This window comes from Apteryx mantelli, chromosome Z (assembly GCF_036417845.1).
Source record: "Apteryx mantelli isolate bAptMan1 chromosome Z, bAptMan1.hap1, whole genome shotgun sequence".
NCBI lineage: Eukaryota > Metazoa > Chordata > Aves > Apterygiformes > Apterygidae > Apteryx > Apteryx mantelli.
Window position 1 is genome coordinate 17361940 of NC_090020.1, and position 21888 is coordinate 17383827.

General features: G+C 40.3%; 1 protein-coding gene across 1 annotated transcript in view; it reads right to left on the reverse strand.

Annotated features, from left to right (window-relative positions):
* The window catches only part of SVEP1 (sushi, von Willebrand factor type A, EGF and pentraxin domain containing 1), a 133141-nt gene that overhangs the window by 73418 nt on the left and 37835 nt on the right, over nt 1–21888 (reverse strand). The window contains exons 4-7 of the mRNA XM_067315744.1: nt 10862–11020; nt 10447–10626; nt 5854–6033; nt 1309–1506 (exon numbers count right to left, since the gene is read on the reverse strand). Of these exons, the coding sequence (XP_067171845.1) occupies nt 1309–1506; nt 5854–6033; nt 10447–10626; nt 10862–11020 (717 nt within the window). The remainder of the gene's footprint in view (nt 1–1308; nt 1507–5853; nt 6034–10446; nt 10627–10861; nt 11021–21888) is intronic.

Sequence of the window (21888 nt, forward strand, 5' to 3'; positions counted from 1 at the left end):
AAGTCATAAAGAAAATGGCTATTTTGAACTAGCCAAATATTTTGGCAGCAAAATAAAGAGAGACACTAACAAGAATGAAAGCAATCGAAACACAACTGCTCTCATCTTTACTAGGGAAGCATAACCTTCAGAGATTTTTGGTGCCTCTTATTTTAGGGTTTTATGCAGTGGTAATGTCTAAAAGCTTGATCCCAAACCATGCTGCTTTATCTCAGTCCAAACACTTCAGCCAGTAGCCTTGTGCTGGGATCCCATCATATATTAAAAACTGCGGTTTGGCACAGGTTTACACAAGAGATTCGGAACAACGATGTGGTACATCACACTGTGGGGAATTATATGTTTAAAGGGAGGGATAAAATCTTCCTGGCCATTACAGAGAAACAGTTCCCACCTCAATTTCTGTACTGATTTGGCATGATGACTGTCCTAGCTTTTTTTTGGTTCTGCTCTTTTATGCAGTCTGTGGGGGGCCCTTATTCTCTGTGGAAGCATCATTTCTACCAGCACAACGGTTCATGAGGAGGTGAGCAGTGGCTCTCGGACAGACCGCACTTTACTTGTGTTCTCCTACAATCCAAAGTCAAACTCCTTCCGACCCAGCCTGTATGTGTGTAAGAGAACAAATAATCTAACATTTCTAGAAGAGGTGGGCAAACATGTTAGAACCATATTCGAATGTATGTAGCCATTTTCTGTCCGTCTGCGTACTCTGTGCAGTTGTGACAGTCAATTTTGGCCTGAACCCTTGTGCACTGTTTCTCAGGGCAGGTAAACAGCCATAGTCAATTCAGAGTCAACTGAAAAGAAACATCCCTCTATAGTGTGTATACCAGCCAGGGTTTACACAGCATTTACAGATCTGCTTAGACCACAGGGGTCACATAAACCTGTGATAAACTAGTAATAGTATTATTATTGTTTTATTTCTAGGAGTATGGTTTCTACTTTGACCATTTTTAAGCTAAGGGCTTCTCACTTTTACTCTGAAATTTCCAATTTATCTTCACATTAGGCCTTTAAGCAGGCAGCTTCCCAACAAGAGAGGTATGAGATGGATGCTAGGAGAGACAGCTCATGATGAACACTGTAAGGCTGCTCTCAAGCAACCCTTTGAGCTCCACATATTCATTACAAACTACAAGTAACCTGACAGGCAAGCTATAATGGCACAAACAACACTTTTAATAGACTGCTTATATAGAGCTTTCCCCAGTTCAAATCTGTGCTCATTCTGTCCTTTGTTATGTCCTTCCCTTCAATCCTGCACATACGTGTACATAGAAAAGATTTTGTGCTGGTCTCTACCTTTACACAGAGCCTCCTGGACGTTTGCACTCCATCTCCCAAATGAAATGCACCTTAGTTCTTCTTTAGCTCCAGACAAGATGAATCCCTGGGAACAGCTCAGCTGGCACACAGTCCCAGAAACAGCTGGCTCCAGCCCACAGCGGGGAGGGAGTACTCTCACACCTGCAGGTTTCTGGAAGATGGGGCAACGCACTTCTACAAGAGACCAGTATAGTGTTATCAACTGACATACATAAAAGTGCATGTTTTAACCAGCCTGCAAATAAAGTCACATGGCAATGCAGAGGGAACACAAAATATACACACTTTTCAAAAGAGTCTGCATGCTCTGCAAGCACTTCAGAACGCTAGAAACTCTGCTAATGCTTTGCACTTCAGTGCTGATTGAAGTAAACAGCACCCAGCATACCAGTTCTTTTATTTTGTTGCTTGTGCTTTTCACTGGGACAGAAACACTGGGTTTTTGGTGTGGCTCCACTATATTCTACTCCATCTCTCTTTCTTTTTCTTTTTCCATAACTTCACCTTTCACTATTGCTTTGTAGCTCCATCCTCTTGCCTTCTACGGAAACCAGATCTTCGTAGCAGGAGACTATAGTCTTGTATAGTAATAGTCTTGTATTTGTTGCCTTATACAGCTTTTACATTATCTCATGAAATAATAATGATCAAAGGACAAGGATACCCTGCCAGAAGCTCATATGAGATTAGGGAAATGGCATCTGACTTTGCCTACTCCACTTCAAACTGAATGAAATTAGGCTTGGCCGTGACTATATTCAAACCCAGATGCACAGACTCAAGGGAACTACAAATGGCACCAGAGAAGTAGGACCTTCCCTGCAGACCTAGGAAGGGCTAATAGTTGCTTACAGGATTAAAATCAAAGTTTTAAAATATTCCATTATTAGGATTCATTACAAATTCTGAAGAATATTTACATCAAAGTGTAAACTTCCAAAAAATATGATGTAGGTAAATGGGCTCAATTTTCACAAAAACTTTGTTCCATTTTTGAGCTGCTGTTTTTACCATGCAAAACAAGGAATGTTATTTTTGCTGCAAACATGGAAACATTAACAAGCAGGGCAAAAAGGGGCACTGAGTGCAGTTAACAGACTTCCAGTAATGTATCTTACAACAGGTAATAAGCAAATGTGGAAGAAAAATGCTCCACCCTTTATAACAAATGAGAAGAACTGTCACTCTTTAGCTAGCCAGTGGAGAAAACGTACTGGTCTTAACACAAGGGTCTCACAAAGAGCAACCCGATCCAGCTACCGAGGGCAGACCTCTGTGTATCCTGTAGCGATGGTTTAATGACGCAGAAGTGATTCACATTCAGAACACTTCATATCTCTTTCCTCTCCTCTCCCAAAATATGCAGCAAGTCATTGAAAGCTGGCTCTTCTACATGAAACAAAATTTAAAGAGTCTAAGCATTTTAAGTATTTCCTGCCCTTTAAACTCTCAATACTGAAAATGTGTTTACAGGCTAAACAATTAATAACTGCAGTTCATTTCAATAGGCTGCAAAGACCATAAGTGTTAACACATTTGTTCACTTCAGGCAAAGACAATATTGGCTATGAAATCTAAAACTAATCTATCTGAAAAAACCCTAACTTTGGGTTGTTCACCACAGGAATGAAACTGATAAATGGCAGAAAGATCAGAGAATGGTTGGAAGAATATTCTAAAAGAAAAGCTAAAGGCACTAAGATGTGTATTAGTCAGATAGAAAACAATTAGGGGAATGGATGTGAAAGGTGTAAGCATAAAAAAAAAAAGAAAACTGCAGTTATGGGGAAATGGTAAGAGTCCTCCTGGCTGGGATGCTTCCAACTAGGCCTGCAAAATCCTAGTATGGCACAATCCTGAATCATCCAACAAACATTCAGGATAACATTCGGCAGTTCTAGTCTTAGAGAATCTCTTCTCAGTCAGGCAGATCTTTACCGGAAATAAGTTGTACAGTGCTGTTTGGTTCTTTAATCTGTTCTCACTACAGAAGTTGATAAAAATGACCCAGGAAGTCTGGATTTCATGTGGAGCAGAGTGATATCCATATTAGTCCTACGGATAGGGAATTAATAGAGACAGAGGAAAAAATACTTCCAAGGAGAGACAGGAATCTGCTTTTGTCTGCAACTGCCTGTGATGAACTACAGCAGTATATTATAATTCATCAAGATGAATTTGAATGTAATAATTAAAGAAAAGACTGCCAAGAAAATCACGCCTCTTTCACTCAACTCCTTAATGACCACATAAGTTCAGGGCCAACCACAATTAGAAGTGTGGAACATTAATTCTTTCAACCCTAGATGGCATCAATATCCTTGATGCCATCTGCATTCTTACCTTTCTTCACTAACCCTTGAACAAAGCAAGGAGAACAATACTTTGCAAAATTCTGTAATTTAAAAGTTCTGGCTATTAAACTTTCACTAGTGAAATACAATGGGGAAAGAAACAAAAGAATATAATTGTGGATTTTTTTTTCCAACTTGGACAAATGACAAAGTCTCTCTTTTTTACAAGATACATTGTTTTTAAGCCCATAACATAATGTAACCTACTCAAAAGTAACTCATTGTAAATACCACCTTCCATGGAAAAATATCTAAATTAAAAATACATGCAATAGACAAACTTGAATTAACTTCCATTCTCTCTGTAAAAAGATGCATATGACAACAGATCTCACAGAAGTAAATGTAAACTATCCAGACTATGTTATGATACAGTGTCAGCTACGGTTATAGATGGTTGTAGTACAGTGTCAGTGAGATAACTTTTAAAATGGTAAACCTTACACTGATGTCTACTCCAACTGGAAAGAGTTCAGAAAAAAAGCTCAGAGAGTACCCTGACATTTAAAATATCTGTCTCAAAGTGGGAGACTGAACCCAAACCCACTTCATTTTTCTAACAGAAGGGTAGGAAATGAATAAATCATCAGTTACAAATACCTAAATATGGAAGGATTTCTGCTCTCTTTCATCTAGCAGATGATAAATAATAGTTAGAAACTGTTCAGTCTAGAAATAAATGGGAGAAACTGTTAAGTCTCGAAATAAATACGGAGTATCTCCATGATAATAATAATAAACATTCTGAAAATTAGTACAAAGGATACTTTTTTTGGGGGGGGGGCATGCTATGAGAGACTCTTCTGGTTTGCATCCTTCTGTGAATGAAACTCCACACATCTATAACAACCAGGAATTTAGGCAAGCTTGTTCTGGACAGCAGTCATGACAAAAACTAGCACAGATTTTTCCAGTATATACTTTTCCCCCTGGGACAACCAAAGCTAACTTTTGTACTGGATTTTCAGACTCAGCAAAAATAAGACATTGCCATGGGTAATCTAGGAATGGAAGCAATACTGCAGGGTATGAAGAAATCTTTTGATATAGAATGAAGCTGGACTTTAGTAATCAAAATGTTAAGCTAGAACAGATGAATTCAGCTGATTATTACAGTAAGTCTTCCAGTTATGATCTTCCAGTGGGATTTCAGGGTCCCTTTCCTTTTGAAGTTAATTGAAGATTTTTTCACTGACTTCAACAGAAGAAAGATTAGGATCTTTTAATGAACTGTCCTCATAAATTAATACTTGTGGATTATTTTCATCGTTTTTAGAGCATATATCTGCAGTTAGAAATTTAGTCTTGTCTCATGCAAAGTCCTCATTTTTAATCTTGGGGTTAAACAGTACAAATAGTCAAGGGTCCAATCAAAGTCACCTACTGACATCACATTCACTGGAAACGGGGGACATTACTGGAGACTGCTGACATGTGTTTCACCCTGACTTTTTGTCAGAACCAGTTCAGTTTCTGAAATGCTGGGCTTTAAGCTCGTGATTTCTTTCTTGCAGCCTGTCCTCAGAGAGTTTTTAAATGTATTTCTTCCCCTCACCTTTTTAAGTGAATTTAGTACCTGCCAGATAGTCCTGCAGTCTGCAGTCCTTTATTTCTCCACATAACAGAGAGAGTCAGAAAGAGCAATACATGCTTACTTACTGCTGCACAGTATGAATGAACTCTGAAATCTGCGCCAGGGGCGTTTAGTCCCTAACGCCTCTCAACTCTTACCTCTTGCTGGGAGTTCAGGGAAAGTGACAAAGCCATAACTCCATTCGGCACTCACAGTGTCTGGCTAATGCACATTAGTCTTTGGCTTTACCTTTAAGAGCCTCAACCCTCTGGTTGTTCATATTTCATATGCTCATATTTAATCTGTAATACAGGCCCTGTTTGCTACAACATGTAGCAAGCCCAGCAGATGAGACCGACCTTTTGGTTATCAGTTATTTGTGCTGGATTTCAGCCGTAATCTGGACACCTTCTCCATTTACAAATTCCTTTGCTCCTCCCCAACTTGTAAGACCTGTTACAACAGCCACAGACGCATCCTCATTCTTACTTTACTCCACCAGATATTAAAATAGGGATAGTTTCTCATGCGTGACAGCATGCCAGTCAAGGCCACACTCAGACACGAACAGACATAGTGGGGTTAGATACCTACCCACACACTTTGGCTCCTTTGAATCCCACTGTGAGTTTCCCTGGCAGGTCAGCTTGGTGTTTCCTTCTAGTTCATAGCCCTCACTGCAGGTCACAAAACACACTGTCTTATAGGAGACATCAGACGTTGAACAATTAATGTGTCCGTTTTCAGGAACCCGAAGTTTGGGACATGTTCGAACTGCAAATGGGAAAAACAAACCTGATCACTCTGCAGCCCTGAAAACCCAGGTAGTTACAGAATTTTGCCCAGATTTCCAGGAGTGAGGCAGGGACTGGTCTGTGTACTAGTTATGATAGATTGTATAGATTTGGGGAGAGGGGATTTTGTCTGCCCAGCTAATTTTTTCAAAGGGCTGATGCCTTATTTTTCCTGAAACACAGTCCTACGTAGCATATATGAGGTTAGGCACACAGTTTCCTACTCACCTAAGTTCCAATATAAGTTTGCCTCTTCAGGCAGTACCCTCAGCTCTGGCATTTGTCCCCTTGCTACCCTCTCAGTAAGACTCTGAGCTAAATATACGGTGCCAGGCCTTTGGACCCATCTGTGTCAAATGACTAAGCTGTACACACCTGCTGACTACCGAGATACTATATGCATGACAGCAAGCCCAAATGTGTAGATGCATTTTCTCAGTCAAAGCTGGTTGATATTGTTCAATATGTTCAAAAGTTATTAGGAGGAGAAAGACATACAAGGGCAAACAGTGTGATTACACAAAAATATAATCAAGAAGGCTGCAGTTCCCTAAACTGCTGTCTCTAGGGATTGTTTTCCACAACTTCTATTGGCCTTGCAGGCAGGGGCCAAGCTCTAATGATATATGACTTCAGAGATCTGGATGACTTCTCTAGTGTGGTTTAGAAAGTTGATTTCACCAACCAATGCATCCTCCCTGCCACCGGGTAGGAGACAAACCACTACCTTCTTTCCAAATGCACTCAAAAGCAAGCCAATTTGGCAACTTTCTCGCTTCTTTCCTGTAGTTGTTTACTGTACATACTGATGAGATTTGAGATTTGAGACTCTCTCAAACTAATACATGTGCAGGTATCCTGAGCAGCCCTTCAAATGAAACCAAGTTGAACAAATGGCAATAACTGCAAGCCCCTCAAAGTTTCAAAAAACCTTATTAAATAATTCATCTTTTTTTGGAAATAGTTATAGAAGCACCTGGGTGGAAAAAAAAAAAGATCTACAGCAAAACCTAGGTATATTGGATAGGAAAGAAAAGAGAAAGCCACTCAGATGCGCATGATACATCTTTGTATTACAGATGCTTCATGTTCACAGTTTGAAAATACTGTTCCTCTCATGCAGGCTTATACTTAGGCATACTCTAGAAAGTGCATTTAAAACTGCAACAAAGATCCTGAAACTTCCATTTTGCCAGTGGCATTTTGAGAATAAGAGCAACTTTCTAATCCATTGTATTTTAACTTCAATACAGTGAACAAAACAGACATTTTACAGCTGAATCACACATATTTTATGTAGAAGAGAATAGGCTTTCTCTTTTATGATTTCTATGGAGGGCTTTAACACCAAATTTGTGGTAAAAGGAGCAAACAGCTTTGAAAAACCACCAAATTCTATGAGCATTATTGTGGAAGCCTGAATGAATTAAGACCACTGTTATGAGCCTTTAGAGATGGCAGAGGGCACTCCTCTGCACCACCTCATAAGTCTAGTCATCTCTTCTGGAAGGAGTGTATAGCTGTAGTGCTCCTGCCTCCTCAGAGTTTCAGACTCCAGTATATGACTGTAATGTATTACCATTCACACTGTATCCCTAGGCCAAGAGGTGGAAAGTGCCTGTGTTTTATGCAGGAGGGGAAGAATGCTCTGTTTTCCTTCTTGATTTCCTTCTTGAATCTATCGCTTGTAAGGGCTTGCTTGGGCAACAGAGACTCCACAGCATAAAAGATCTATCTCCTGATCCTTTTTAGAAATCTTTGGTGGCTAAAATGAATACATACTATTTCTTTCAGCCCTCATGGATGCTGTGTTTTGGAATAAAATGGATCTGGACAAAATGCCAATCCAAAATGTGACAAACTTGAAACCTGATTTTTCCATTTCTCTCTCCCCTTTTTCTATCTTCCCAACAAGCTTACTCAAAGAAAGCTGAATAGCCTGATCCCCCCAATACCACATTCTCTGTATAGCCGAGACTCCTTGTGAAGCTGGAAACAGTGCTGGGTGTACCAAATGTAAAGCTGAAGTGCAGAAAATGCCTGAGCCATCATCACAAACCCAGGAGTTAATGTAGCCATCATCATAAACCCAGGGAGTCAGGCAATGCCACCATCCCCATTTTAAAGATGAGGAGCTGACCGTCTAAGAATTCATGCTAGTTCCCTGAAATATCTCTCTGGCGGAAATCTGGAACTGAGCCCATGTTATCCTGGTCATGGTCTCATGCCTTAGATACAAAATCATCCTCTTGTCAGTTTGGCATTTTCCATGACCAAGAAACATGTCCATAAAGTCAGTTAAAAAAACCCAGAACAACAACAGTATGTTCTGCCAACTCTTGAGTTTTCTCCTAATATATTTTTCTGGATTAAATACACACTTTGCAGGGCTTTTTTCATGGATCACAGTTGATTGCAAGACATGACTGCAGTAATCACTTTCCAATAGCATTGAAGATTTTAGCTATCAGAGCAGTTGAGGAGTATTTAATGTCAAAATCCAAAGCAGCATGGAGGGATTAGAATCCTTCCACTGTCTCTTCTTAATTTATGTGATAAAATACTCCTGGGCTTAACAAGACAGCTATAAACTGTGCCTTTGATCTTGCTCTCTTTCATAGTCTATAGGGATGAATGGAGAATAGCAGATCCAGCACATGCAAAGGTAGGATTTTTTAATAATTAGTATTTTTTATTTGGAAGACTTCAGCATGATGGAGAGTGGCAGGAGAAAAGTAAAATGATATCCTCTCAGTGCTTCAAAGGAAATTAACACAACATCAAGATAATACCTCAAGACAGAATTTTATTTTCCTCCACTTTCCAGACAAATTCCCTGTTTAAGGAAGATCATGGTGCTTTTCCAAGCACCAACACCCAGCAGGATGAAGACTTTTTAGATGCTTCAAAAAGTTTTCCAAGTACTATAGTCTTCCACTTCTTTCTACAAGTAGTAAAGGTGAAGGACCCCTTCTTTGTGCTTGACTTTCTCCAGACTTTTTGTGCTGGAGACTATTGTGTATGAGAAGCTTTGACAGACATATGCTTTCTCTCAGTATCCCAGTCTACCTGAAGTAGTATACACTTTCGGGCTGTGTTTTGTCTTCTGAAAAGTCAAACTGCCTAAATCTAGGTTCTCCCTTCCTCAAGCAACTGTCCAGCAATTTATTTTTTACTGCAAACTTCCCCTTCCTGTCTCTTTCAGGGTGAATGGAAGAAATAAAGGAAGAATAAGTTCTCCAGGATTATCTGAGGCAGAGACTCGAAATGTAAGCAAAGAGTGAACATAAGAATGCTGCTGCTGCTACATAAGAATGCCCTCAGGAACAGATCTCTAGCTCAGATCCCTTCTTTCACATCATGATTTCCTTTTTTCCTATGGGCTGCAGTGTTTGCTGTAGCGGCATAATGCGCTAATACCTCTAGGGACCTATCCTGCCTGTTTCCCTGAAATCATAGCCAGGGCAAGACTTGCAGCAGGAGCTGTTGGCTTCTTATCTACTAGTTTCTAGGGCAGCATACTGGTGTAAAGCATATGCAACTTAAGTTAAACAGGTCGAACTATAAACTGTGGCTGTTGAGGAGCTGAGGAGCTGCTGTTTGTTTTTTCAGGCAGAACAGGATGGTGATGCAGATCCCACTCCAAACCATCAAGAACCAAATCCCAGGTAAAGGCAAGATTTAGAAAGGAAAACAGTGTTCCTATGTACTTGTAAGAGCTCCAGAAGGAAAAGAATGCTTTTCAGGATGCTCTTTCCCGTGTCTTCCTCCTTGTACCCCTTCTGTTTCTTTCTTTTCCAGCTGACATTCCCTTACAGCAAATTTCTAGGATACTGCTAGTTGCTCCCCAGTGAACCTCCACTCAAAATTCTTCTGAAGCCTATGCTTCATGCCCAAACTTTCCTACTTTAATTTTGCATAATAAACCCAAGAACTGAAAAAAGCAAGATGGAATTCTTTCATGCTTAATGAATGTCTCCAAATGCCGATACACATGTATGCCAAGAGACTGATGGATATTCTAAAACACCCGCATTGCAAGGTCTTGTTATATATTTGACTCTGTATTTTTACCAGCTTTACATAATGCAGATACAAAATTCACAGAAATTATGTGGAGAGAGGAGTAAGAAAGGGCAGTGAAGACTCGCTTGCAAGAGACTGACTCTCTGCTAAATATTGCTCTACATTTTCTATTATAGATGTTTCCTCTTTCCTAAAAAGGAAGGAGGAAAACAGAATGACTGTGGTGGAAGTTCACCTTTGGAACATTCTTTCACTTAAGGGCTAACAGGGTCAAATCTGCATGCACAGGTGGGTAATAAGCAAAGTAAACCATTGTGAAGGACTAACCCAACTGAAAACAACTTCTTCAAACACACAACATCCATACCTCTGCACGTAGCCTCTGAACCAGACCACTGGCCATTTGGTTGACAAAGTCGGATGCTGCTTCCCACGAGATCAAATCCTGCTTTACATCTGATTCCACAGGCAGCATTAAAGTAATTGTTGCAGATGTTCTGGACAAAGTAACCATTTTCAGGGGGCTTCAGTTCAGGGCAGTGAACAACTAAATAATTAAACAACAACAGAGTTATGATGCCAGTTGGAGTGCACTAGGCTACTTAAGGAAAGCAATTTTCATTTCCAACTCAGCTTGCACCTTGGTACTTTTGTTGTTTTGGAATGACATCAACAATCTTGCATACAGCTTGTCATCTCTTTCACAGTGCAAAACCAAATAATTGTCCAAGCACTGTACAATGCATTTCAGGACTTTTCTGCTCCTGGATAGAAATACTTACCTTCACAGGTTTGTCCTACAGCACGATATCCCTCCCGGCATGTACAATCCTCAATGGAGGTACTTCCTGGTGGAGAAGTATGATTTTCATTGGGACATGAGATGCAAGTGCTAACTCCACCTGGTGAACCTTCAGGCTTGTATGTTCCTGGTGGACAAGCTGTTGAGCAAAAGAAAACAAGAAGGAAAATGGTAGTATTGCATTTCTTCTAAAAATAGATCGCACTACCAATTTCCTTTTCTCATTAAAAAATAGAATTTCTTTTTTTAATGAGCTTCATCTTCCAAGAGCTGAAGAACTTAAGATACTTGTATTTCACAGCTAGCATCACTTTTCAAGTGTGTTGCTTTACTTTTTTACATGCTTATTTTTCTTTCTCATATAGCTGGTGCCATTGAGGCAGGAACATTCTCTGCTCAAGGTGCTTGTAGAGTTCTTAAGGAACTGAACTAAAGCCCCCTAAACTTAGTGGAGGTCTCTCCAGTGACTTCTGGGCATTTGGGATTAAGTCCATGATTTATCTTCTTCCAAAAAAGCCCACACACCATATTTTCATTGATACAACCTGCAATGATTTCATGAAAACATTCTGGATTTAGAGCTAGAGTACAAAAGTAGTTCAGATAAAACACTATCATTCAAAACTACACTAAAGCTTAATGCATACAAATTCTTAGTAAAACAAGCTAGCAAAACCCCCTGCATTCGATCTACATATTATGATTTACACACTATGCTTTCTATAATGCATGAACCACAAGCAATAAAGCAATTAATCAAAACAATTGCTCCCAGAAGCTTTTGCAGTCATTTATATCCCATTTAATATTTTAACTCTGTGTATGTGCATGCACAAACCTTAAAGAGATTTAGAAGATGTCTTCAGAGGCAAGGAAATATGTAAGCAAGAAGGATGAATAACAGCACAAATAAGAGATGAAAGATGCTCCAGTGATTATAGCCTTGGTCAGGGACTGGAGATCACATTATTCAATTCTTTGCTCTGCCAGACTTCTTGATGGAACTTGACCAAATTACGCAGGTCATTTCTAACTGAAGTTCCTAAGGTAGGACTATGTACTTTACAACCAACAAGAGACAGGCTTTGACCCAGATCAAGACAATGTAGGCAAAAATAAATCCGGTAATTCCAGGAATGGCCAGCCAGGCCCAGACCAAGCCAGACAAGCTCTCACTGCCATGAGACAGAGAGAGACTGAAGAAATGGATGGAGCTGGGAAAACCAGAACAAATCCAAGGTGTGCCCTTAGGAACTACTGCCTCTCTTCTTTGCCTCTGCTTTACAGAGGGAGCATAGGGAAAAGACACTCCAAGCTTGAGACCTTCAGTTAGGCTGGATAAGGAACCTCTCATTTCATTAACTCAATTGTCTGCAAATTTTCCCAATGCCCAAAATTTCTCTTGCAGACTACTAGTTAGCCTCTCATCTCTTGCCCTCAATACAGTCACTTTGTACCATCTGATGTAGCTTTGCATGGTATAAAAAACTGTACAGGGCAATGGAGAGTTTGGCTCTGTACCTCTAAGATGACTGAGTCTGACCATAAATGCCCTCCAGTGTCTTCTTCCTTAAGAAGATGTGCTCTCTTTCTAGATGTAAATCTTTCCTATTGAAGTGCTAGAGTCATAATTCCTGGAGTTCAGCGACTCTGGCAATATCAGTCTTTTCTCTGGACCAGCTCTTCTTGTTCAGTGAACTAGGTGTTAAAACACTCTGACACTTGTCTTATTAATGAAAAACAGCTTTCTGCTTTCTTGGCAACCACAAAAAAAAAAAAACCCTCTCCCCCTGCCACCAAACCCACCCTCTTCCCCTCCCGTCAAAGGAGATTTAAGTTTAAGTCAAATTTTGTGGATTAAACCTTAAAAAAATGAACCTGTGTGAACAGTTGACACTTTTTCCTCTCCAAAAAGCATGGCCTTTTCAATAGTTTCCAGAGATAATATTTTTATTTTATTTTCAGGAAAATTTGCAGTTTTATTTTGAACAAAGCAATCAAAGAAGCAAGAAATTAAGAGCTGATTTTAGGTGCTGTAAACAGACTTCACGTATCCATATTTAAAACACATTTTAAAAAGACAATAAAAATGACCAAATAATAAAGGATATAACTAAAAGTCAAAGCACTTTGTGGGAAAATGGACAGAAAACCTGGGAATTTTTCATTCTTGTTTTGGGATTTTGAAAAAGCGTTTGCAAGAAAACACCTTTGTATGGTTCACCCGCTCTTCCCCTCCAAGACATTCCCCTCAGATTACTACTGGTTCTTTCTTCCTCTGGCAGGCATTAGGTGTCCCTGAACATTCCCTCATGCCTCAGATGATCACCTCCAGAAAAGCTAATATATCCCTGGTATTGCTCTGTTTCTGAAGTGTTTCCTCCTGGCACTTTGTGGAAGTGTCTGCACATCCTTGTTAAAACTAATGTGTATCCAGCAGGAAGTGATAATGTGCATCCAAAAAGATACAGGAAAGAGTGCAAGAGGTAAGCCTCGCAGGGAACCTTAGCTCTGTTGTCTGACAAAGACACCCTCCATGTAATAGAGAAATCAGTCCTTCCTGTTCTGTGTCTGGTGTATAAAATAAGATGGTATCTAAAAAAAAGTATTTCATTAAAAGAAAACAAAACAAAAACCTAGCCTAACTTCTCTTTGTCATGGAAACGCCACTTTAGATGAAGAAATAGCTGTTTTAACTCTATTTTGAGAACTATGGCATAAAAATGGTCAACTGTTCGATAACCTGGGCATTTTTACAAACAAACTCAAGTATTTGCTTATGGCTTTCTATGAGTCTGGCTTGGAGGATGACTGTTCTTTCTGAAAAGTATTTACAACTAGTTCTTTCCAGTGAATCAGCATGAGGTAAATAACACTGTCAAAATGGTTCCTAACATATCTCATCCACTGAAGAAGACCAGTTTCCCCAAATGTCCTGATATTTTTGTATGCTTGAAATGCTTGCCACTGCCTTTTTAAAAAGCTGACTTTTTATGTAGAATTTTCTCCAAGCCTAAGCCTCTGAACTGCTCACTGATCCCAAACTTCCCCTAGACTTACTCAGCTACCAGCCTCCACATGAGGTACACCCAACATTTCCACAAGATAACGCTTGCTTGCAGAGCATATAAGATCACACAGTCTATCCTGTGAGGCTAAGAGACTGCTTAAGAAGGGAGCATAAGCACACCGACCTCTGCATTTTCATCGCAGCTGCAGTGGTTAGCCTGGCCACAGCTTAGGTTAAAGCTGTCCACAACATGCTGTGGAAGAGCCAAGCTCAGGCTGCCTGATGTGGACACTCTTGGCCCGGTCAGTACCTGACCCAGCTAGACTGCAGACCCCTTCTCCCCTGCTCCAGCCAGTGCTAGAGCATGGCCCCGCTCTACCCACAGGGACACACTCAGAGTGGGCGACTTTTGATGATATTTGTGGGGGAATCGCATCTGGAGAATGTTTGGCACATATGGCCCCGTGCTTGACTGATCATACAGGTCTCTCTGCGGCATCATCTGAGAATCAGGCAGTGCCAAACCTTTATAACATTCTAGCACAATCTGTCTTCACCAACATGACCCCTATACCTGCAATAAAAACAGCAGGGAAAGGTCGTCTTCTCCAGTTCTAATCTAAAAACAATGTAAACATTTTTTCAAGGCTTGATTCTCCTTCCCAAGACTGTGATGGTGGAAAAGGGCTCAAAAGCATGTGTGTGAATGAACTCCAGTGTAAATAAGCATCAAGCCAGCACTGTCAAGAATGACAAAAAAACCATGGATTTTAGAAGTGGGGCAACAATTTCAAAAGTATCAGCCTTTAAAGAAAGGGAGAGGGCACTCGCAAAATATACGCATCTGCATATATGATCTTCTCAGGAAGAGAATTAACTATTGCCAGTATGGCAACTGCATTGTTCTTTCCCCAAAAGCATGGGGACAAGCAAGAAAATACCTTTTGTTTAATGTAATACCCCTCCTGAGACAAGAATAGTGAATACTGAGCTATGCTAGAGGATTACCTCCTTGTTACAAGAGCAAAAGGATATCTGGAAGCAGAGGTTATAATGCTAACTCAGATGAGCACAGGCCCTAAACTTCCCAAGCATGCAAAGATGGCTCACATTGCAGTTGTGATCAGCAACAACCTGCCTTCACAAAATGGTGGTTATTCACCCGTGATCCATGTTCAGATTCTCCTGTCTATGGTAGTGACACTGCAATAGCCTTCATATGAGAAATGGGAATGAAATAATACATGCTTACTTCAGCCTGCCTCCTGCATTATCCTCCCCAGTTATGCTCCCCTAGGGTCTACAACTAATTGAAAAAAAAAAAAAAGAAAATATAACATCTCTTATGTTTGTGAATACTGCAGGGCTTGATGACTTCTTAGACCATCAATGGAACACACTGTCTTCTTTATCAAAAAAAAAAGAAAAAAAAAATCAAAGTTGCATGTAGGAGAGAAATCACTAGAAAGCAAATGTGATATAGGCTTGCTAGAAAAAAAACCCACAGGGCACGCATAAAAACATTTCAGTCAAGGCATATGCACGACAGCATAAATATATGTTAAGACATGGCCTGAAGCTGAACAACAGACATAGATAGCTAAGAAGGTCTGCAAAAAATCAAAAGACAGCCCTTCAAATTTAGCAGGAATTCTTCTGCTCTTCCTGCCTACAATAATGACTAACTTAATATTCTAATCTGCAAGCAATAAGAATTTAAAGTTGTAAAAGTGACAACATAAAACAAGGTATGTTTCAGAGATTTCACTGAACATTTAACATGTTTTATGCATTTTGCCTTTTTTAAAACTGTGAATAATAAAACCAGCATCAGACTTAAACTAACTGATATTGAACACATAGAGTAGCATAAAAACTCCAGTCTGGATTTAAATAAGTAAAGATCAGCTATCAAAGAGCTTTACCCTGTAACATGGGGTCATAATTCTTCCTCTGAATGTATGAGTACAAATTTTAAGGATAAATAATTCTGCCTTAAAAACGTAAATCTTCTAAACTCCTGGGAGAGCAGGCAAGCTTAATTTCCTCTCATATTACACTAGCGTAACTCAGTCACTGAAATGGAATTATTCTTGATTTATCCCAGTGCAAGAGAGAAGAGACTCAAACTCCACGTATTTTAAAGATTAATTTGAGGGATTTTGTATTTCTTCAATGCATAATTTCTCTCACTAACTACATTTAGTAAGTAATCTCTGGCATGAGCTTTTCTTTCCGCACTTGATGCTAATGAAGGATCCGATTAAGGGTTTATCATCTGTTGCAGGATATGACAGAGATCTGCTAGGCACTATCCTGTTTTCTGCTGCATGAACCTGAGCTGTGCACAGCTATTGTGCTGATTGTTGTCTATAATTCTCATTTTTCCCTGCATGTGTAAAACCTAAATGAAATGATATTTTGAAGCAAATCACAAATACGTAAAAGGTCATGATTAACTCAATCCCCAAATTTCATAAATGAGGAAGTAAAACTTAATTTTCCACTCAATTAAGCTGGTTTTATGCTACTGTAATTACTTTTATGTCACTGATTACGTTGATGTGCATTCAGCATAACAAAGTGGTGAATCTGTTCCAGAATCAGAGCATATAGTGAAGATCTACTCTTATTTTGGTTTGCTGGTGCTTGTTAAAATGATGAAATTTATAGGTCACAAAAACAATAAATAATGATCACTGGATATTTGTATTCCATTCTTTGCCTGCTTCCTCAGTTTCTGTTACTGAACATAGATAGACATGAGATTTTTGTTTACACGCATCTTTGATCTGGCATACATGGTTTCATATTTTCATTCATTCACTGGCAGTTGTGGGAAGAGCCTAGTGTGTGCCTAGAAGCACTTCAAATTATAGTCCAAAAGATGAGGAGAACCAAAAACTCAAATTAACTTATGTTTATCCCTTTGGAGGAGAAGACCTACAGACAGGGTGTGGGCTATCTCTCTGCTTTACTTAATCTAAGATTCAACTTGTGCCTTGGCAACACCAAAATAAATATGAAAATTAGAACAGATGTCACCCTGACCTTCATGTGTGTGAAGTAAGCGCTGTGGTAGCTGTATTTATTTGATGTGCTCTGCTTTGCCAACATTCATGTTTTAAAGTGGGCATCATGGATGGGCCTGATGATATATTAAGCTTAGTTATTTTACTAAATAGAGCCACAACCTTCATGAGGAAGCGAGCACAAAGAAGTTATAGTACATTACCATAGGCTAAATTTTTCAACACTGATATCTGCATCTCTCCCCATGACAAAGTAGTATGTGATTAGATTTGCTGCAGGCCTAGGCACACTCACTATTAGGAGAAGAAATAGGAACAAGGGGCTGTATCCCTGTCACAAAGATCTGCCAAGTAAAATATGCTTTACAGGGATTGTGCATGGTGTTAGCTTAAGGTGGAAAACAAAGGAATAGCTGCCTAGGGTTGCAATTCCACCTACACAGGAGGAAACGGAGGTCCCCAATGCTGGCTGAACAGCCAGTGCCTGCCTGATGCTTCCCCACATCCTGCTGCAGCAGAGGGAGGGTTTGGGATGTCCGGTAGCACTAGGCCATGCTTCCCAGCCCTCCCTTCTTCCTCCAGAAGCTGCTCCGTTCCTGCTGCACAATTCGTTTGTGAGTGGCCTCTGCAAAGGAAGAACTTGCTAAGGTGGGAGCCAGGACTGCATGAAACTCCCCAATCCCCTGCCTTCTCCAGGCATCTCAGTGCTACTTGACTGTTTCTGTAACCATTGTATTCAGCAACCTTAGGGCACTCATGTCCCAGAGAAACGGTAATTTTCAGGTCTATTTTACTAAACTAAACCATGAAACAGGGTTATGTTTTTTTTTCCTGAAGTTCACAAGCCAAAAAATGCTTAGTTTGTGCCAGCAGAAAAACAGACTAGCCTGGCAACTGAAACAGACCTCACTGGACCTGCACATGAAGACGTTTAAGCCTATTTCACAAAGACTTATCATACCCTGAGTCTCTGCCCTGCCTCCAGCAGTTACAGATTTTTTTGTCACATTTAAGTTATCTGGGAGGTTGTTTGTTTAATCTCCAAGGTAGGTTTGTCCAAATGGGCATTTTGTGCCCCAGAAATGCTGTTGGAAAACTAAAGGGAAAAAACCTAAAACTTTGTCAGATACTGTAATCTACCTTTCTACAGTTTGCAACATGTATGGTGCCAAAAAGGAAATATGAGCCAGGAGCATGCTAGGATTATCAGAAATATGCAAGGAAGTGGCTTTAGTTAAACATTTGACATGTGTGACTTTTACAAGGACTGCAAAGGAAAACCTTGAGCTTGTCTTTAAATGTAGGGATCAGAGAAGGATTTCTGCTAAATCTCAGCATATTCGCTGACTCTTTAATACTTCCTGTTATCCCCGGCATGTGCTCTGCGTTGATTACAGACAGCAAGGAACCTGCTCATCTGTCTGCTCCGTATCAGTTTTCCTTAAGAATCCCTTCTCACAGGAACACAATTAGCAATTTAACAAGCTACATGTCTTTTCTGTTCCCATTTGATGTGTTTTCGCTCCATCTCTTTATTATATTTACATACTCCCTCTCCCTGGTGCGGGCAGGCTGAATGAAGTCAGAAGTTTAGCTACTTCTATTCATGAGAAGGAAGGAGGGGACAGGTTCACCCGACCCTTTCTGTTAAGTTTACAGACATCAAGACTGTGACACTCTACTACACAGGGGGCTGCAGCATTTGGATTAAAGCTTTGGGAAGATCTAGCTCTAGATGTTATTTTCCTTTGAGCACTTCAAACAGTCATAACAAACTTTCAGCAGAAATAACATGCTCACGATATACATGAGAATCTTGGATTGTCTCTCACAGGGCAAAAGGACGGGAAAGTTGCCTGAAAGGAGAAGCGGTCCCTGGCATGAACATCTCATTTCGGTACCCCAAGCATGCACAGAGTGTAGGAACAATCTGCCTGCTGAAAAATATAACAACCCAAAGAGCTATTACAGCTGGTAAGAGTTATGGTTCCTACAAGGCTGTTCCTCCATAGGGAGGTCTGGCACTGAGCCACAAGTGTGCTGAGCATTCCCGGGGTAGGCTCAGGGCCTATGCATTTACATAGGATTACTGCAAAGCAATGCTTCTGCCTGCAAAACATCCTCCCCAGTAATAGTAGGAGTACTGAGAATACACAGAAAATCCATTCAGCTTCAGTATTTTTTTAAAAATCAGAACAATTATCATATACTTAAGAACATGGTGAGTCCCTTAGGTAGATTCATACTTGAACAGCAGAAGAGCAACAGAGGGATACAGAGCTTTTAAAAACATTTTTAAAATATTTTACAAACATGTAGTTAAAACTTAGTCCCTCTGAGGTGAAGAAAAATAAAGACTATTATATGGGTTTTGTAGAGAGTAACTTCTTTCTATATCTCAAAGCATGTGGCTTACCCAGAAAAAGAAAATCCTGGTTCTGGATACTGCCTTGTAACTTATCTTTGAAAACAAGCCTATCCATGCTTCATTTAAGCTACAAGCTCTCATGAGATGTCCTAACAATTTATGCAATTTGTGTAATTTTGCACAAAGTTCCATTTCACTTGCTCTCAAAACAGAAGTGTCAATTTCAGTTGGTTTTGGAAATGCTACAACAGCTTAAAGGGGTAAGCAATTCCAGCCGGGAACACCACAGTGTTTTGATACAGCAGCATAGTTTCTACACATGCATTCAGCAGGGCAAGGTGTGTAACAGCCAGTGGAGTGTGACATAACCTGAACTGAGGCACTCTTGAGTGAGCAGTGATAGAAGACAGTATAGGGCCACACTAACACAATTTACTGAGGCAAAACTCTGAGCCTAGCAAAGTTAATGGTGAAGCTGAAGCAACTTCACTGGTTAACTCCATACAGGAATGACATTCATATATTAAAATGAAGCTCTTTGGGTTGCATCCTCAGTGGCATTTTAGACAGTGCTCACAGGTTTGCTGTTTGTGCAGACATCAAATCCAGTCTTGGCGATGCATTTAGAGGGAATTCCCAAGGTAAATATGGACCTATTTACTGTGAGCCTTAACTCATGCCAGCCGAGGTCCAGCCAACCCCACTGTTCCTATTCACACAGAACTTTGATTTTTAGAACTTAGATACTGATTTATGTCCTTCTGCCCCTACGTATTTCTAACACATTCTTATACCATGCTAACAGTGTACAGCAAATTCCAAGAGTATTGAAGGGTCTTGCTGGGAAATTGAATTAGTTAGCTATGTAAAGTTTACCATGCAAATGGAGATTACTTAGTATGCATTTATTTATGTGCAGGGCTTTTGTATCTAAAACTTTGCTCACAGCCAGACCCTCACTTAAAGGGGGAAATAAAAGCAGCTCTGAAAACGCTTTGCTCAGAGAACTGTTACACAGTAGGCTTCTCTGGACATAATCTTCACATAATCATCACAGATGTACATTCCTCAGTAAACCTTGTGTCATTGCTGGTGTATATGGTACTGTAAATAATCCCATTCTAAGTGCCCTGGATCTCTGGATTGCTTCCTGCAATTTAAATATATAAGCACTGAAAAGGGACATCACCACCCTGCTGTAGGTACACTTATTTGCCATTTCACCGTAGTTGTTGTGAAGTTACATTTCTGCTTTCACAAAACTATAAAAATCCAAACAGGCTGAAGCAAAGCAAAGTCCATAAAAAGTTCCTTTGTTTAGTTTGTGTTATGCACAGATGAGCAAATATCTGTCTTGAGGGGTTTAATTTCTGTCTAGTTTAAAAACACTGGAAGTCCAGCTTATTTCAAGCCTGGTCTAACCATTGTACAACATGTCAAATAATTTTGCTCTTTATTTTTGCTGACAAAAAGGGTTCTGGGTCAGGAATGAAAAGGGAGGGCCAAGAGAAAGATGCATTTGCAGAGAGTGATACAGATCAGATATGAGGAGCAAAGCCACTCCATACTCTTCATTACTTTTCCATTACCCCTCATTTTACCAACAAATCCATCGACTTCCTACAAGGGTGGACTAATGAGCAGCTACTGGATGCTCAATGGGCCAATATGATCCCCAGACCAAATCCCAAGTGAGAGTGCTGAGAAACTTCAAAACAGTGAAAAAGTCCTACCTGGGCTGCATGATACGCTGCTTACTTACCTGCGTTAACTTCAGCACAAACCGGAGGAACGCATAGGAAAGCAAGAACTAGTCCTCATTTATGCACAACCGAGAAGTGGGACTACCCGGAAAGGGAGAAGCCTGAGCTGGGGTGGGGGGGAAAAAAATGGCTCCTTAACACCCCTGATGTGCTGATCTGCACCCAGAGGAAGAACCGGACAGAACTGAGAACCGACTCCACTGCCGGTGACTCGTGGGATACCCTGAAATCATCACAGCGCAACCAGCACTTGCTCAGCACGGCCTAGTTCTTCTTCCAGAAGCAGGGAGCAAGAGCCTCATGTTATAAGGACAACACAACAGATCACCTTCTGCTGGGATTTCAGAGAGGCGCTAAAATATGGGATAGAGGGTTAAAATTCAACAGCACATGCACACCAAGCTCCACAGCGTGATATGTTTCTGCAGTGACAAACACATCCCTGGTTGTCTAAGATCCCTTTCCACTGCGTTCACCTACTAAACAACTGACGCTTTTGTATGCAATTATTCTTGTCACTTACCAGGGGAAGTGTTAAAATAAAATTGACTCTCTGATCAAACTATAGGAACAACTGGCTTTTAAGAGAGCAGGAAGCCATACAAGGAATCCATGAGGACTCAGAGACTCCACATCCTCAGATTTTCTCCTCCTTGTTCATGGAAAGATTGCATATTTGTTCTCTGTCAAAATGTTAACAGAACCTGGCACAGTCCTGGATTGTTTTACTATTCCCATGGGATATATTCCCTTTCTGCTGTCTCCTCTGCCACCCACTCCCAGGAGTGATTGGTGCATATGATTGAGAAGAAAGAAAAAAAAAATAGACCCCTA